The sequence below is a fragment of the Lampetra planeri genome, chromosome 17 (genome assembly GCF_965212315.1).
Source record: "Lampetra planeri chromosome 17, kcLamPlan1.2.h2, whole genome shotgun sequence".
NCBI lineage: Eukaryota > Metazoa > Chordata > Hyperoartia > Petromyzontiformes > Petromyzontidae > Lampetra > Lampetra planeri.
Genome location: NC_136123.1, coordinates 11124699 through 11143940, shown reverse-complemented (window position 1 = coordinate 11143940; position 19242 = coordinate 11124699). Strand labels below are relative to the sequence as shown.

At 42.1% G+C, this 19242-nt stretch overlaps 1 protein-coding gene across 1 annotated transcript in view; it reads right to left on the bottom strand.

The window, feature by feature from the left end:
* Positions 1–2474: 2474 nt before the first annotated feature.
* LOC144723368 (bromodomain-containing protein 7-like) overlaps positions 2475–19242 on the bottom strand; it is a 35466-nt gene continuing 18698 nt past the window's right edge. Inside the window, exons 12-17 of the mRNA XM_078602112.1 lie at positions 18232–18343; positions 13101–13154; positions 12834–12909; positions 11916–12089; positions 5755–5973; positions 2475–3579 (exon numbers count right to left, since the gene is read on the bottom strand). Of these exons, the coding sequence (XP_078458238.1) occupies positions 3449–3579; positions 5755–5973; positions 11916–12089; positions 12834–12909; positions 13101–13154; positions 18232–18343 (766 nt within the window). The 3' untranslated portion in view covers positions 2475–3448. The remainder of the gene's footprint in view (positions 3580–5754; positions 5974–11915; positions 12090–12833; positions 12910–13100; positions 13155–18231; positions 18344–19242) is intronic.

Sequence of the window (19242 nt, the reverse complement as noted above, 5' to 3'; positions counted from 1 at the left end):
TGGCAGGCCGTTCTGGGCCCTCTACAGATAAGCAATGTGCTCAGCCACCCATTTGGTGCTTGTGTAATCCTAATACTTACGTGATCCAGGGGTAGAAATATTCACGGGAACCCAGGTTAAAGTTAAAATGACGTCATGAAGGAAAGGAGAAGGCAGGGCGAGAGAGAGAGGGGGAACGCCCAGGGAGAGAGTGGCACTTCCTCGAGGGATTCGGTGAGATTTGGAGTGGACATGCACAGCGTGAGCTCGTGCAAAAATAAAGAGTCGTGCATCATCCTTATCTCCGTCTGGTGGACTCATTACACTTGTATAGCGACCCAGACTGAGACAAAGAGTACCTCAAGGTGCCTTAAACAACTTGTCCCACAAGCGAGTTGTTCTGCAGGTCTTTATTGTTACGTGTGTGCATGATTTTCTTCCCCCACAGGGCTGCCGTTTGTGGGTCATCAGGTTGCGAGTGAGGGGTGGGCCAAAGTTGGGGTGTTGTTTATTCACCGTTCACGGATTTTGTTGTTGCTGGTGTTATTATTATTGTTGTGTTGGTGCTCGGGGTTCTTCCACGTGTAAATATGTTATTCGCGTTATTTATTGACGGACGGCGGTTATTTATTAACATTGCTTTTTGGGAGGCACACAGTTTTTATTTCAGTATAATCACAGCTGGGACGGCTGTATTTTTACATGGGGGGGTGATGTAGTGACTTGTAACGTCACTACCGTGTGGGTCTGTACACACACAACGTCACTACGTGTGGATAAGGGAATGACGTCACGGCCGGGTCGGGGAGCCTGGAGGCTGTCGGTCAGTGCCACGGGGGTTGTGTGAGGCCATGGCACTCTGTATGAACCCGACCGGACACGTGACCGAATCAAGGTGGGGGCCGGGGGCCCCGGGGGGACCTTGGAGGCCACGTGGCCAGAAGCAGAGCCTTCTCGAGGGTTCTCGAAGGTGGGCGTGGCCTGGGTGCGGCCTGGCCACGCCGAGGCACATATAAGCGGGATCCGCACCTGGTGCGGGGCTGCTCGAATCCGGGATGATGATGCCTCATGATGACGCCTCATGAAGAGTGAAGTCAAGCCTCAAGTCAGCGTGGCCAAGCAGTAGCCCTCCTGTCTTGACCACGCCAGTCATTATCAGTGTCAGAGTTAGCGAGAATAGGTCGGTGGTCACCACCCTATGTGTCGTGTAATTATTAGTTGTGTTAATAAATAGTGTTTCCTCCCCATAACAGTGTGCGCGCTTCTCTCGAACCATTTCACCACTTCTGAAATCGAGAGCTTTTGTCCAGTTCGGTGGCTGCACCAGTGTGAGCTTGGGGTAAAAGCGGAGTTCCCCCAATCAGACTGCATTGATGGGCAGTGCAGTCTGTATGTCTCTGTGTGGGCAAAGTTATTGCTGGTATATTGTTTTTGTAGCATTGTATATATATTGGTATTTTACTAATAGCAATTTTGACTCCCTAGGAAACTGATGTCAAGAGAAAAATTGACTCGGAGTGTAGGATATTCATCTCCATGAACAGGACATACAGCTTTTCCGTAACCCATTTTCTATTGACATTGAAAATGTGGATACAATTTACCAAATGGAACTGGCTGAACTGCAGATTTGTGACTCTGAAAGACGCATTCAAGTCAAGCAGCCTTCATAATTTCTATGCATCTCTCCCCTCTGAGACATATCCTCATCTCAGGAACCATGCACTCAAAATGGCAACCATCTTTGGCAGCACTTATGTCTGTGAACAGACTTTTTCCAGAATGAAACATTTGAAATCTCCAACCAGATCTAGACTAACGGATGCACACTTGCATCACTTGTTACGACTAGCAGTGACAAATATGGAACCGGACATTGACCATCTCATTAGCCAAAAGCAGGCCCATAGTTCCCATTGAAATACTGGCAAGTTTGTTGATTTAACTTTACTTGTTCTTTATTTTAAATATTGTATTTGTTCCCGTTTTGTTTCTTCACTTCAAAATAAGATATATGCAGTGTGCATAGGAATTTGTTCATAGTTTTTTTTAACTATAGTCCGGCCCTCCAACGGTCTGAGGGACAGTGAATTGGCCCCCTGTTTAAAAAGTTTGAGGACCCCTGGTGTAGACCTACACACCAATCACCTATGAGGGATTAAATTCCATACCCTTCAAGCCACGGGTCGGTCCTGCACACCAGGGCCATTAGCTTATTGTAAGCCACAATGCTTTCTTCTGGAAGACTGTTTCTTCTTCAAATCTTGCTCAGTTGCAGGAGGTGTTGGAGGCGCATATCCGAGGGTCACCTGCCCTTTGGCAGACTTGCAAGTCATCTGATAGGTCAGTGCAATCGTCATTCACACGTCCACCACAAATTCTGGGTAGCTTCCAAAGAACGTATTTCTTTATCCAGTATGCTGAGGTTCGAATCGTGAATGCTGCATAGTATAGTGCCACCCCAGTCAAAAGGAAGGACATCCAAATTCAGCAGGTCTTGATCACAAAAAAGTTTATTAAAAATTGTTTGGCACGACCCTGCCACGTAACGACTTAGCCATGCGTTATCTTCCTCACAACACATGCTTCGCATCCAAGCCTACTAGAATCTGAAGCCCACAACTCCCCTTCGTCTCATCCTTTTATACCTCCAGTCACATTCCCCAGCAGGAACCAAGTCTGTTTAACTGCCAACTCTCTCCAGGACATCCCTGCATCCCTCTTCCATACCAATGTGCTTTTAGAAGAATGTTAAAGAATGGAACGTGTCCAAGAGGGCATTCACCAGGATAGATCAATTAAATCAGCTGCTTCGGCGGTAGGTGGATTGTTACATCGCAAATCTGATTTAGGGAGGCTTTCAATCGGCAGTGGATTGATGGTTGATGGCGAATTTCATATGGAAACATAAAGGCAAAGCACAATATCATATAGGTCTTACACCTTCAAGATAATTGCATTTATGCGTTTAACTAATACATATGCACATCAGTTAGAGATGAAGGGAAGGTACCAAACCATAAATAATTGCTTTCAACAAAACGACTAGCGCAACCACATTGCTAACACCTAAAACAAGGGTGGTGTAATTTCATGTTACAAGAGGAAATGTTGGTGGAATTCAAATGCCAGACAGCCCAAAACACTGCCCAACCTAACATCAATGCAAGAATAAATTATCCTTGTATTTTGTACAACCACAAATGCAATGCATATAAAATTTTAACAAATGTTTGACAATACAATAAAAAAAGTAATTTTAATTGAAAGATTCTTACAAGTTGTATTATTTTACAATCTGCTTGACAATTGGTATATAAAAGCGAGTGGACCTAAATATATATTTAATAGTATATTGCATTCGAAATTTTGTTTTTACTTTATAGACTTTGAAAAATTAGCACGTAAAACAGGCAAACACCATAACAAGCTGTTTTAAGTGGACATTCTTGTGCGCTGATGTAAATTTTTATGTGCTAGCTGTGTCACTCGCTCCCTCAATTGAGGACGAAGTGGTGTTGAGTTCATCTGTTTGCATGCTCTCATCATTCTCTCTCTCCTCGTCGGCTGGGTCCTCTGGGTTCGCTTCTTCTGGTGACTCTACAAATACATAATCCCACATGTGCACGTGTGAATAGAGGAAGATCGTTGTTAGTGTGAATATTCAAGTGAACATGGCAACTTGAGCGTTCTGGTGGTTTCATTTTTGTCTCCAGGTACAATTACAATATGGCTTATTGTTTTGTAGCCTTAAAATACGAAAGCATCTGTAACAATTACACATGCAATAAAACTCGTGTATAGAAAAACATATAAACATATTTTAAACCATTGTAGGCTGCATTTTTGCACTCCAATTACATTAATAAAAACAAATTTGTGCATGTTTTTTTTTTCATTCAGTCATTGTTGACCAGGGGCCTAATTACAAATTTGTATAAGAACCAATATTACCTAGTGAAACACAAGGAGTATCAGTGGGTGATATCTAGTTATGACATCATCACAACTGCCATGCCAGCCAATCAGCTGCTAGGAAAGCAAAATTAATAGAATATTGTTGCATCAAGTCCATGTGAAATATATCCTAAATCGTGACAGGAACCACCATACTGATTTAACAAAAAAAACACCTCTGCTCGATTTTGAAAACGAATTTCTTTAAAATAGCTTTTTGTGTTTATTTTGCTGTCCTTCCCCACAACTCTGATTAGCACGGTTGGCTATGTACAGTGGGAACAAAGTTTAAAATACATACATTACTGCTTGATCACACGCATGGATCGTTTTGCTGCAAAAAAAAACTGTTTCTGACAACTCCCGTTCCAGTATTCCTGATTTGGGCAAGAACACACCTCTAAAACATGTTTGCATAAAGCTACGCCAAATTCCTCCATATATAAGCGACTGAAAATGACATAAGTTATCATTCATTATGCTCAGATTCATTTAGTCCTGTTACAGCTCGTAGCATAGAACGTGGAGGGAAATCCCTACCCTCCTGTACCAGCAGAAGCCGAACAATGTTATCCAACTGTTTTTGGACAGATTTTTTTCAATGTTCTGTATCAAGCCAGAAGGTCTGGAGAGGAGCCCAGAAGAGAGCCAGCTTCCTCTAGTGAACATTCCCGTGGCTCCAGCTTTATCTCGTCAGGTGAAAAGGCAGGATTACCTGCCTCTCGTCAGTATAACTCCATTGCTCACCCCAAAAGGTGAGCAAGCGAAAATATATGCTAACTTATAATTGGATGCATATTTGTAAGATTCATATTTAGTCACGCATTGTTTCAATAAATGGCGACAAGGAATGCAACCGCTGATTTAAACATTATGTTTATGGAAAATTAGAGTTTGCTTCAAGTGATTTTGATTTTAGGAGCATGTCCCAGAAACACATCCCTTGCGTATAGTGAGATTACTGTAATTTGCAATGTGATTACTTAATAATGTTTCCAAACAGCCCAAAGCTGTTAGGTCAGTTGACATTTTTCTATCTCTCAATTTAAATAAATTCTCTAATTAGTCTTGGCCAAAAGAATTTAGTTTTGCAACGAATATCATAATCAGAATACATTGAATATCCTTGTATGTTTCGAAACTGCCGACAATTGTGTTTGTATTTAATCCTCCTCTGGTGTTCTTGTCATAATCTTTCATCGTGTCGAGTCAACATAATACTCTTTGGTTCTTTCGGTAAAGTCACGTAGGTAGACAAAATAATAGATTACGACGTTTCGATCGCTTGCATTGCGATCGAAACGTCATGATCTATTATTTTGTCTACCTACGTGACTTTACCAAAAGAACCAAAGAGTATGCATTCCTGCAGTTACGAAAGCTTCAAACCAACATAACATTTTCCAAACGTTTAAGTAATTGGGTAGCACATCGTCGGTGGCAGTTAACAGTTGTATTTTGTGTACCCTGCCTAATCTCACTCAGACCGTGTTTTTCCAAAATTATAGCCATTTTATCATTGACTCCCACAATGAACGGGAGTTACATTTCTTTGATTGCAATTGTCCATTCTAACGTATTTTCTTGTCTTTTAACACTCAATTCTGTGTTAACTTATGAATTATTGTAGCCACTCAATTGTAGAACTTGACACTTAATCTCACTCCTCAGATTTTCATCATCGGATGCTGTTTTTGCCTGATATACGAGTGATTATCCATGTTTTATAACCCACAACTTTAGCACTGGTGTCTCAGTATCCTGAGATGAGCATTAGCACACTGCATATTCTACAGCGTACCTTAAAATAATACTTACCATGGCTTGGAGAAGGAAATTGTGCATCGGGCGTTGCCACTTGTGCCTGCTGTTGCATCTGTTTGATCTGCGCCTGTGCTGGTGGAAGCTTTGGAGACGTCGTGGTCTCGACGGGACACACGGCAACCCCCATCGCCTTGTGCAGACCCGCTGTGCTCACCATGTCCCCGGGCGCGACGCAGCTTGTCAGCACCTTCAGTCCATTCGTCACCTTGCCGGCTGAAAGGAACATGCGTATTTTAAGGAACAAATATCTTTGCTAATGGTGGAAACCTATGTTCTTCGTATTAATTTTCATTTAGGTGCTCTTGGTAGAGATGTTAATGTGCTATATGGATGGGACCTTTCTTCCAGTATCAAAATATAAGTAGGTTTTCCCCTTTCTGCCAATAAAACAGGTGTCAAGATGTTAAAACACCAAACAGAATAATTTTTCAAGGAATCCTGTCTGTATTAACAACACGTACTTGTGGTGAACATGCAAAAAAAAACATGCTCTGATAATATATGTGTAGTGACTGTGAATATCACTGTGTGGTGCCGGGCTTGCGAGGCTACGGCGGATATTTTGTCATGTGCAGCCCGGTTACTGGGCGTAGTACCAGCCCTAGCGGGGCTTGGATGAGCGCTGGTAAGTGCAGAAGCACCACGTACAGTGTGCGGTGCGGGCTCCCGGTGAGGGAGCGAGAGAGAGCGTCAGCCAGCCAGGGTTACGTTGGGGCATGATACGCTGGTTGACCTGCCGACACGTGATATTGGAGGGGGGGCCACCGGTGAATGAGGGCCGCTGGGCTGTCACGTGGTATAAAGGAGCTCTCGGGAGCCTTCAGGAAAGAGCTCGAGAGATCTAGAAGGTGGGCGGGGCCCAATATAACGGAGACCCCATGAGGGGCTCGCGGTTCTTTGGGTTGCTGGTGAAGAAGATCCACGTCAGGATGAAAAAGTCTCTCGCCACGCGGTCCGCGACCCAGCTCGTGGTCCGGACCGGGATGACGGGACCGTGTCTAGTTCTGCCGTAGCGTGGTTAGATGGGCGTTCAACACCCAAGTGTAGGTTACATTATGTTGTGTTGAGGTGATGTAATAAATAGTGTTGCTCCCAAGACAACGTCTGCGACTCAGTTGGACTCACTACATGCATTGTCTTTGAAACTGTCTTTGTGCTGTTCGCCTTTTGGCATTCTCTGGTCGAAAACTTTGAGACTAGGCTAAAAAAAAAGCTGTCTCTGGTGTGGACCAATTAATTTTAAAGACAATGCATATATTATCAGAGCATGTTTTTAGTTTGCATGTTCATCACAAGTACATTTGGTTAATGCAGACAGGATTTCTTGAAAAAGGATTCTGTTTGGTGTTTGAACATCTTGACACCTGTTTTTATTTCCAGGAAGGGTAAAACCTACCGTTCATGATAAAGGTTTTTGAATTAGATCACGTTATTTAGAAATGTGTCGCAACCCTCCACCACTCGACACGGCTAATCAGTAAAAAATGTGACACGTTGACAATAGACAAATAGTTCACTACTTTAGCCCACCGGTGTGTTGAAGAGTGGATCCACAACATTTACAATTTGAGTACGACGTTTTGCTGGAAATTACATCAAGCATCTTCGGGCGATTTGACAGAATAGTGAAGCCATCCACCTGCTTCCGGTCTTAAATAGTGCATGATGACGTCATCATTGTTGGATTCCATCAGGATTCGAGATGAGAGGCGGAGGTGGGGTGATGTAATCGATCAGTAATCAGCCCCTTAGCATGTGACTCACCTGTAAGGAATTGCAATGTGTTAATAGACTGTGCTGAGTCTATAGCTATCACAGTGATTTTTTTAATTCTTATCAATTTCAATTGATTCTATAATTAGTCTTGGGCAGTAATAATTAATTCTAGATTTGAAGCTTTCGTGACTGCAAGGAATCATCTTCTTAGGTTTTTTCGGTAAAGTCACGTAGAAAGTAAAATAAAATAAAAACAAAAATCACGACGTTTCGGAGGCAACACAAGTCTCCGTCATACAGCTAATCAGCTGATCATACAGCTGATACAGCTAATCTGGCTGTGACGGTCCCACCTGATGACGGAGACTTGTGTTGCCTCCGAAACGTCGTGATTTTTGTTTTTATTTTATTTTACTTTCTACGTGACTTTACTGAAAAAACCTAAGAAGACAGTAATAATTAGTTTTGCATGACACTTCAACGTTATAAAAATAAATTGAACGTCCTTGTTGGCAAGCATGCTCTGCCACTGCTGACAGCTGTGTTTGGGAGAATTCAATGTTCTTTTGATGTTCTTTTAGTTTTACACTAATGTTACGTTCCATCTGTCCAACAAAACACTTACCGCATAAGCAATTGATCCGATATACACCTTCTGTTGATAACTTCGGTAATTCATCTTTAGTACAAGACACTAGGTTTTGAATTGTGTACCGTACTTTAATGTTTTGCTTTTGCAAAACACATGCTAATTTGTCAGTAATGCCCGAGATATATGGTATTTTAATTGTTTTGATAATCTGATCACTTTCAGCAGTGTTGTTGTTCGATCTTTATTTGGCATTTAATGCTCTGTTAATTTAAGCAGCCTTAGTGCTCCTTTAACATATTTAATCTCTTTCCTTAAACTTTCACCATCTAACACTGTCTTTGCCCGATGTATGAGCATCTTGATGAGAGAGGATTTCTGTGCTGGGTGATGATGCGAATCTGCATTCTAATAGGCATCTGTGTGCATTCCCTTTCGGTAGATGCTGTGTGTTATTTTTCCATTTTGACCGCGTCCAAGCAAAATATCCAGGAATGGGAGTGTGTTGTTCACCTCCATTTCCAAGGTGAACTGAATGGCTGGGTTTTGCACATTAAGATGATTAACAAATTCATTAAGTGTATTGTTACCATGTGGCCAGACAACCAAAGTGTCATCGACATATCTAAACCAAAAAGATGGTTTTAATGTACTTGAGGCAAGTGCTCTTGTTTAAAAGCTTTCCACGTACAGATTTGCTATAGCAGGAGACAAAGGAGAGCCCATTGCTGCTCCTTCCTTTTGTTTAAAGAAGTCACGTCTCCACAAGAAATAAGTGTTATTTAGACAATGGTCAGCTAGTTTTGGAATATCTTCTGGTAAACCTGTCTTCTTTACCAGTGTATCAAGTAATTTATGTGAATAATTAACTGGAACCTGAGTGAACAGAGAAATTACATCAAAACTTATCAGATTATCATTAGGGTTAAATTTAATATCTTTAATCACATTCACAAGATGTTCTGAATCTATATATATAAAAAAGTAAAAAGTTGTGTGTGGGTTTGTGGCGGGGTTTGTTTGTGGCGGGGTTTGTGTGTGGTCGCGTGCTTGGCTCTCCAACGGTAGGGTTTAGGTAAAAATAAATAGCCAGGTGAATAGCCAGGTACTACGCCATAAGCCCCGCGGTGAGCAAGCGCTATTCCTTTTTCACATCTGTCAACTTTTAATTAGTTTAATTAGCGATTTAGTGCTATTTTTGTGCGCTTCAAATGTATTTATTTATGACGCGTGCACGACCATACCATCTCACGTGCCTTTGGTGGGGGGGACGGCCCATGCCAAGTCGCACGCCTTCGGTGGGAGTGAGGGGGACATTTTCATTTCGCGTAAAAAATTCTATATTACTACTATATAGTCGCTAGATGCTACTACTATAGGCCGTAGATATTACTGCAGAGTGGCTGGGGAGATCGTGGCTGGGGGGGGGTTCAGCCTGCCAAGGTGCCGCCTCAGCCGGCTGGCCAATCTAGGCGAGGCCGGAGGCTCTGCACGGGACTAGACCTCACCACGCCACTCTGTCAGGTGAGTACTTTGTGCCATAGAGTCGATAAATACTGCTATAGAGTCATCATGTACTATTGTAGTGATAGCAGGTACCACCACAGTCGGTATGCACTTCTGTAATCATAGCAGGTACCACCAGAGTCAGTACGCACTGCTGTTAGATTTTTAAGAGAAGTTTTGAAATATTTTTAAGACCTGAGCAACGGCGGATACTTCCTGCTAGTTTCTTATAAATGAAGATGTCCTACCGATGTAGGGCTGTATTTGTTTAGTTACATATTTTGCTAATTTATACGTGGCAGAGCCTATTGTACTTACTATGGGTCGTAATGGGATACCGATTTTATTAATTTTTGGTAGCTCATACAATCTTGGTGGTGTTGAGGCCCGTGGCTTAATTTGGTATTGTTCAGTCTTGGGGATTAATTAATTTGCAATGATTGCAGGAGTTTTGCATTATAAAGTATTGGTTGTATCTCATTTAATTTTAATATAGGTATCTTCCTCCAGTAAATTTTTAATTTTCTTATCATAATCTGATCGGGACATCACTACAGTAGTGCGGCCTTTATCAGCTGCCAGAATTTGAAGTTCTGTGTTTCATCTAAGCTCTCTTAAGGCTTTTGCTTCACCAAAGCTAATATTAATATTTGATATTTTGCTATTCTCAATTATTTTGGCAACCTCATGTCTAGTCTTCTCTGCCTCGTTATGTGGAAGATGTCTTACCACCGATACCACCGATTCCACCTCGACAATTACTGTTACATGTCAATGTGATCTTAATACATCTGTCGTAATGCCGATGTGTAACGTGTCAAATACATACATTGATATCTGTATATTTTTTACATTTACTTATACCAGCGATGACAATTAAAGCAATCAAAATAGATGTGCATTAAAATACACCACTCCATCCAGGTGTAATGACAGGGTGACACCTGTCGGCCTGGAGTGGTGATTACGGTCATGGCTGCATTACATAATGCCTTATTATAAGGGGGGCGTATCTGGGGTAAAGGTGAAAGGCGGAGTCAGTCGAAAAGCTCCGGGAACTAGCTCAAAGGTTCTGGAAAGGGAGCGTGGCTTGGACGAAATGATAAACACACAGCGTCTACCGAAAAGGGAACACACACTGATGCCTATCTGAATGCAGATTTGCATCATCACCCAGCACAGAAATCCTCTCTCATTAAGACGCTCATACATTGGGCAAACACAGTGTCAGATGGTGAAAGTCTGGAGATTAAACATGTTAAAGAAGCCCTACGACTGAATGGCTACAATAATGCTCAAATTAACAGAGCATTGAATGCCAAACCAAGACTTACTAAAGATGAATTATCGAAGTTATCAACAGAAGGCGCATATATCGGATCAATTGCTTATGCGGTAAATGCTATATTGGACAGATGGGACGTAAAATTAGCGTAAAACTAAGAGAACACCAAAGGAACATTAAATTATCTCAAACACAACTGTCAGCAGTGGCAGAACATGCTTTCCAACAAGGACACTCAATTGATTTTGCTAACGTTGAAGTGTTATGCAAAACTAATTATTACTGGCCAAGACTAATGAGAGAATCCATCAAAATTGAGAAAAATACAAATAATTGTAACCGCTCTGATAACTAGACTTAGCGCAGCCTGGAAGTGTATTATTAAGTAATACACAATACATATTACAATTCCTTATAGCGGAATCATATTAATCTTAATTTTGGAGCTTTCGTGACTGCAGGAATTATTCTTTGGTTCTTTCGGTTAATTTATTATTTTTCTTTAGACGTGACTTAACCGAAAGAACCGAAGAAGGAATCATATTAATTAACTGATTACTAATCTATTATATACTTACAATACCCCCCCAACCTCCGTCTCTGATCTCAAAACCTGATGGGGTTCAACAATGATGACGTCATCCTGCACTATTTAAGACCAGAACCAGGTGGATTGTTTCACTATTCTGGCAAATCGCCCGAAGATGCTGGATGTAATTAGAAGCGAAACGTCATACTCAAATTCTAAATGTTGTGGATTCACTCTTAAAACACACCAGTGGACTGAAGAATTAACTAATTGGCATTTTGTTAACGTGACACATTTTTTACTGATTGGCCGTGTCGGGTGGTGGAGGGTTGTGACACATGCATAATAACGCGATCTAACCCAAAAACCTTTATTATGAACTTTTTATGCTGCTCACGACACGTCTAAGTGTGTACTTTTATGTTAAATGAATGAATTATTTTTTATACTCAACTACATCAGTTATGCAGTGAACTCCAGATGAAAAAGCAATGCCCTACTCCCTGAATGTGTTTCTAGAGGCTTCTCACCTAGTTGCACCTCAGCTGGAGAAGGGCCGAGCAAGTTACTGAGGTTTGGAGGAGGCCGGGCACTCAGACGCAGCGTCTGGGCATCCTGCAGGTCTTTCAGGAGCTGCCCCGTCTCATTCAGTCTTCGCTGGAACATCTGCGACTCGTTCTCGTTGACTGGCTGTGTTGATTCCTCTGTTTGCAACAATGAAGAAATTATTTCTCACCATCAGCAAACAACGCATACACACAATTATACTTCACAAAAACTAAATTAGTTTCTCTATTTTTTAAATTCTGAACAATAAAGACAAATAATTTTGCAAAGCCAAACCTTTGCATGCTTGGAGAGATATGGTTAATGTTTCTTTATTTTTATGCTTTTTAAATACAAATATCTGAGCTGAAAAATACCTCAATAGTATTACTAGAAATAGTGGGTGTTTAAGTTATCAACAGTGGAAGAGTGCAGCAGGGTGGAGGGGTGCAGCAGTTGTTAGGACACTGTCCTCGTAACCTGAGAACTTGAGTTTGATTCCGGACTATGGCGAACATCAGTGGTGAGTGATGTGTGAGTATCTGGACACTGCTATTTTTCCACCTCTCATGCCATTGGGCAGCGAGGTCCTTTTCGGCTGACAAAAGAGGCATGTGACCAAAATGGATGTCTCGATTTCAAACTGTAAGGTGGTTGGGATTTTATGTATGTTTGACCTTCTTTTGCACCATGTACATTGCCAACCATATTAATCGGAGGTAATATATAGAGGGATATCTTCTTACACTTCCTACATATTGCAGCATCCCAGTGGATGTTCTATGGCGAGATAATCATGAGTACAGGCAACCACTGCAGCGGCAAATATTTTACGGTGCGTCTTACCACACAAAGTGCATTGATTTGAGTGTCAATGAGCAGATGTGACAGCTGTTACATACCTGGTAATTCTGGAGATCCTGAAGCTTCCGCAGAATCAGAATTTTGGTCAGGTTTACTGACAGAGATACCATTTTTCTGCACACATCACAGACAAAGACAATACTTAAATTCCCCCTTGCCAGGCCTTTTTCAATAAACAAGTTTACTTCACACCAGTATGACTCTTAATCGTTTTCCATAAAAGAGTATAAATACAACATAGCACAATTAACAAAGCTAATTTATGTACATATAAAATGCAACAATGCAGTGAATTGTATACATACATTAGTAACATCAGCACCATTTTCTTTTCCACTCTTCTCTGCATCTGTCATAGCCTAAAACAGAGGTATATGACATTGTGTACATAAGTCAATTGTAGCATCATGATTAAAAGAGCATGTGGCTGTGCCTGTGACAGCCTTGGGCCAGTGAAGGAAATTACACATTTCTATGGTGGGCCAGTCTCACCATTACCTAACTGTTGACATGCAAAAATTGGTACTCAATTTATGCACTTGTAGTGACTGTGGTTGTCACTGTATGGTGCCGGTGCTTATGAAGCCACGGCGGATGTGCTGTCATTATGGGCAGCCTGGGTTACGGGGTGTAGTACCAGCCCTGGTGGGGCTGAGTGAGCGCTGGCTAGTGCGGAGGCACGGCGAGCAGCGTGCGGTGCGGGCTCCCGGTGAGGGAGCGTCAGCCAGCCAGGGTTACGTTAGGGCATGATACGCTGGTTGACCTGCTGACACGTGACCGGATATTGGAGGGAGGCCACCAGGGCACGGGGGCCGTGGGGCGGTCACGTGGTGCAAAAGAGCTCTCGGGAACCTTCGAGAAAGAGCTCGGGAGACGTGGAAGGTGGACGGGGTGAAGGGTGGAGCCAGACCCAGCCCGGGGGCATATAACGAGGGCCCCGTGAAGAGCTCGGGGTTCTTCGTGTGCTGGTGTTACGAAGATCCACGTCGGGGAGAAGCAGCCTTTAGTCACGCGGTCCGGGACCCAGCTTGTGGTCCGGACCGGGATAGCGAAACGTGTCTAGTTCTGCCGTAGCGTGGTTAGATGGGCATTCAAGACCCGAGTGTAGATTGTGTTATGTTACGTACCGTTGTGTAAGTAGTGTTGCTCCTAAGATAACGTCTACGACTCCATTGGACTGACTACACACTTAATCAATTATACGGGTACAAAAAGACTACTGATAACTTCACTCATTTACAAAACCCAAAATGTTAAGCAGACCTGTACGTAATTGGACATTTGGTTAAAGAGATTATTTTGAATTCAAAGACTACAGGCACATGCCACTATTCTATGAATCCTATATTTTCTATCATATGATGGGTGGGAGATGACTACCTGCACATGGTCCACCTGTCAAGTGTTTTTCAAACTCGAAATACTGTCATCAACTCGACAAAATCATTTACAAGAAAAATCCCTTCTCAGGGCAATTTCACCTGGAGCATTGGCCCAAGCTTATAAGTCTAACAACTGAACATCGAAGGAATATTGTGCGCAAAATACATATATCTCTTAGAACACTTCAAGATCTGATCATTGACGTACTTGCCCTGCATGGATGCAATCAAAAACACCACCCACTACCACATGCACAACTTCAAACTCATCCTGGCCGTACATCATACAAAGCGTCAGACTTCAATGTGTTCGAGGAAGCTGACATGCACAGAATCTCAAAAGCTGAAACACAAATTGGAAAAAAACTCTTACCAATGTGTATAAGCCACTGCTTATAAAGTGGTGGCTTATAATAACTGCTAACATCAGCAAGTAGAATGGAAACATCACAGCCAGTTATGACTTAAACTGGTTAATAATGTCCTTCCAATGATTGCTCAGTTTGTACCCATCTTCTTGGTTGAAATTTTGTCTGTGTTAATATATCTGGATGGCTTCATGAACGAATATTTGTTGATAGCCAGTGGGTTTGCAGAGTACCTTCGTCTTAGAAAAGTCTATTTCGTGTGCCCACAGCGTTAAAACAGTGATCAGCCACGGCCGAGGTATTGGTCCTACCGTGTTTCAGATCTGCCTTATATTCACGAACACGGACCGAGACATGTCGCTTAGTTTCCCCAATATAACTATTGCCGCAGACACAACTTAGTTTGTAGACGCCGGGGTATTGCATGTCAGGAATCACATCCTTCACAGATGGGATCAGATGATACATTTTATTTACTGTGTTGAATCGAACCTGGATCTTGTGTTTGCTCATGATTTTGGAAATATTTTTGGTAACCCCTGCTATGTATGGCAAGGTGATGGTTTTGATTGGGTCCTCAGATGTTTTTTTTCCCCAACGGTTGGGGTGATAGCTTCACGGATTGTGTAGTCCGAATATCCATTCATCTTGAGGGCTTGGTGTACGTGCTCCAGTTCACTAGCTCGGTGGTGATGGTCGGAAATACGAGTTCTATGGTGTAGAGTTTTGATGAGGGAATTCTTCTGGGCTGGATGGTGGTGCGAGTCAGGTTTTAGGTAGGCATCCGTATGGGTGGCTTTCCAGTAGACAGTGTCCCATTGAGCCATCTTTTTTATTTTCGATTAAAACATCCCAGAATGGTAACTTGCCATCCTTTTCCACCTCCATGGTGAATTTGATGGCTGGGTGGCAATTGGCGACCTTCCGTAAGTGTAGATCGACGCAAGTCGAACCACACCTAACTTGAGAACTGTCTGTATAGACCAGGGGTCCTCAAACTACGGCCCGCGGGCCACATGCGGCCCGCCGAGGACATTTATCCGGCCCATGGTCACTAATTGGGCTGCGCTTGTGAGCACTAATTGGGCTGCGCTGGTGAGCACTAATTGGGCTGCGCTGGTGAGCACTCATTGGGCTGCGGTGGTGGGCACTGATTGGGCTGCGGTGGCGAGCACTGATTTGGCTGCGCTGGTGAGCACTGATTGAGCTGCGGCGGTGGGCACTCATTGGGCTGCGCTAGTGAATGGTTCAATGGGCCAATTGACTGGACTTGCCCCCCAGGACTAAGGCTGCCAGCCCTCCCCTGGCTGCGCTTGACTGGCTGTCCCTCCCTCAGCTCCCTCACTTGCCCCTCGGCTCCACTTCCAGTGATATTCCTGTGTGCTGGGGATGTACTGCGATCTGTGAACAAAACTGCAGGTGTAATTAACTTTTTAATGGCACCCGCACCAGTGTGAGCCTGGGGTAAAAGTGGAGTTCCCCCAATCAGACTGCATTGATGGGCAGTGCAGTCTGTATGTCTCTGTGTGGGCAAAGTTATTGCTGGTATATTGTTTTTGTAGCGCTGTATATATATATTGGTATTTTACTAATAGCAATTTTGACTCCCTAGGAAACTGATGTCAAGAAAGAGAAAAATTGACTCGGAGTGTAGGATATTCAAAGAACAGTGGACTTATGATTACTTTTTCATGCAGTACAAGGAAAGAGCTGTGTGTCTGATATGCCAGAATATAGTGTCTGTGTTCAAAGAATACAATTTACGTCGACACTATGAAACTCAACATAAAGATAAATATGATTGTTTGGTCGGAGAAGTGAGAAAAGATAAAATATTAAAACTGAAAAATACATTAACAACTCAGCAAAATACTTTTGTGACGCAGAAGCAGCTAAATATTTCATCACTGCGAGCAAGTTTGCAAGTTGCCAAGCTAATAGCGTGCACTGGCAGACCATTCGTGGAGGGAAAATTTGTTAAAGAATGCCTTCTTTCTGTTGCCAAAGAGATGTGTCCAGAGAAGGCCAATTTATTTAGTACAGTGATTCTTTCAGGACCTACAATTACACGGAGGATTGAAGAAATGGGAGACAATTTGCATCAGCATTTGCAAAACTCCACAAAAAAACTTTCCTATTTTTCCTTGGCACTCGACGAAAGCAATGATGTTCGTGATTCTGCACAACTTCTAATTTTTATTCGTGGGATGAATGACTATTTCGAAGTCACAGAAGAGCTTGCTGCACTGCAAAGCATCAAAGGAACAACTACAGGAGAGGATATCTATGAAAAGGTTTGCCAAACTGTGAATGGTTTGGAGCTGAATTGGGCTAAACTAGCCAGTGTGACAACTGATGGTGCTCCTAGCATGGTGGGGTCTAAGAAAGGAGTAACAGCTCGCATTAACCAAGAGATGGACAAACATAACCATTCTCATCCAATAGCCATACACTGCCTCATCCACCAACAAGCGCTGTGTAGTAAATCACTGAAGTGGAACTCTGTTATGAAAATTGTGGTATCTTGTGTTAACTTCATTAGAGCTCATGCACTAAACCACAGACAATTTCAGGAATTCCTGTCTGAACTAAATGTTGACTATGAAGATGTTCTGTACCACACAGAAGTCCGTTGGCGAGTCGAGGGAGAGTTTTGAAACGTTTCTATGACTTACTTCCACAGATTACAGCTTTTCTGCTTTCAAAAAACAAAGAAGTACCAGAGCTCAATGATGCAGAATGGAAATGGCACCTTGCCTTTCTGACAGATGTAACAGAGCTACTCAACAGTTTCAATGTGCAACTTCAAGGAAAGGGGAAGCTCCTCTGTGATATGCAATCACATGTCAAAGCATTTTAAGTAAAATTAGGCCTCCTCATCAAACAAGTTAAGGAGGAAAACTTCTGCCATCTCCCCACAACTCAAAATCTGTTAGCAGAAAAACCATTGGTTGCAATTCCCAAACAAAACATGTGTGGATTCACTGGAAAAATTGCAAAAGGAGTTCCAATTTAGATTTAAAGAGCTTCATCTCCATGAACAGGACATACAGCTTTTCCGTAACCCATTTTCTATTGACATTGAAAATGTGGATACAATTTACCAAATGGAACTGGCTGAACTGCAGAATTGTGACTCTCTGAAAGACGCATTCAAGTCAAGCAGCCTTCATAATTTCTATGCATCTCTCCCCTCTGAGACATATCCTCATCTCAGGAACCATGCACTCAAAATGGCAACCATCTTTGGCAGCACTTATGTCTGTGAACAGACTTTTTCCAGAATGAAACATTTGAAATCTCCAACCAGATCTAGACTAACGGATGCACACTTGCATCACTTGTTACGACTAGCAGTGACAAATATGGAACTGGACATTGACCATCTCATTAGCCAAAAGCAGGCCCATAGTTCCCATTGAAATACTGGCAAGTTTGTTGATTTAACTTTACTTGTTCTTCATTTTAAATATTGTATTTGTTCCCGTTTTGTTTCTTCACTTCAAAATAAGATATATGCAGTGTGCATAGGAATTTGTTCATAGTTTTTTTAACTATAGTCCGGCCCTCCAACGGTCTGAGGGACAGTGAACTGGCCCTCTGTTTAAAAAGTTTGAGGACCTCTGGTATAGACAAACTGATTGAACGTGACATAGTTTGAATAGTACTTTAACAAATCATCAAACCTCTTTTTGCTGTTTGAGGGTCTTGCCATGCTCTCCATGGGAAAGAATGTCCAGAAGGTTGTCCACCATGTGCACAGTATAATCCCCACAGTCTCTGATGTAATCTTGAATACTGCAGACACAAACACAGTGTAATCCTACTGTCAACCTACAAGAATTGTTAGAAAAACAAGAGTATATTATGTGCTGAGGTCAGAGCAGCACTACACTGCGTTGTCTGAGGTAGCCTGTTGTCCGTAATTAGCAATTATCACCAATGTGTATAGTTCATCATCACTGTAATTCATTACCCAAGAAAATTATTTATCATAGGCAAACACATGCATTTAGGTCTCATGATCTTAGTGGTGCTGGTTCAGGGCTAATAAGGGTCCTCATCCTCACAGACATGCAAGCAGCTTCAACGTCTAGATAACATTTAAGGCAACATCTTGTATGTCTGCAACAATTGTACATGTGTAAAGGTCTAGTTAGTGGTGCAGGAATCTCTGTACTATTCACCCCTTAAATTGCTTGAGCCAGATATTCTAATACAAATATAAAGTTTTTTCACACACAGGGAGCTGCAACCTAGTTAATGTTCTTCAGAAAAGTTGTATTACTCACTTGTAAATGTTATGGTTTTCATTCTGTTATTGCAAATGTTTGCATGTTTTTGTATCCCAAAAGTGAAATGAATTTTGTACAAATCTTTAATGCTTTGAAGAAAAGGTTATATTATAATGATATTAACATGTTTGAACATTTTAACCTACCATGTTGTAAAAAGTGTAGCATGTTTGACATTTTTTAAAATTTCTGAAATATTAAATGTCTTGTGCCACTGCAAAATGCTGTAGAATACACATCTGACATAGTCCTACTTGAACTGAGAAATCGATTCCAATTCTTTTGGTATGGATGTGGGAGGAAGCAGAAGTGGCATGCAGAAAATTCACACACATGACAAGCAAACACTGCAGTCGTAGATCACGAATCTACTTGCTGTGCTGCCACTACAGACACCCCATT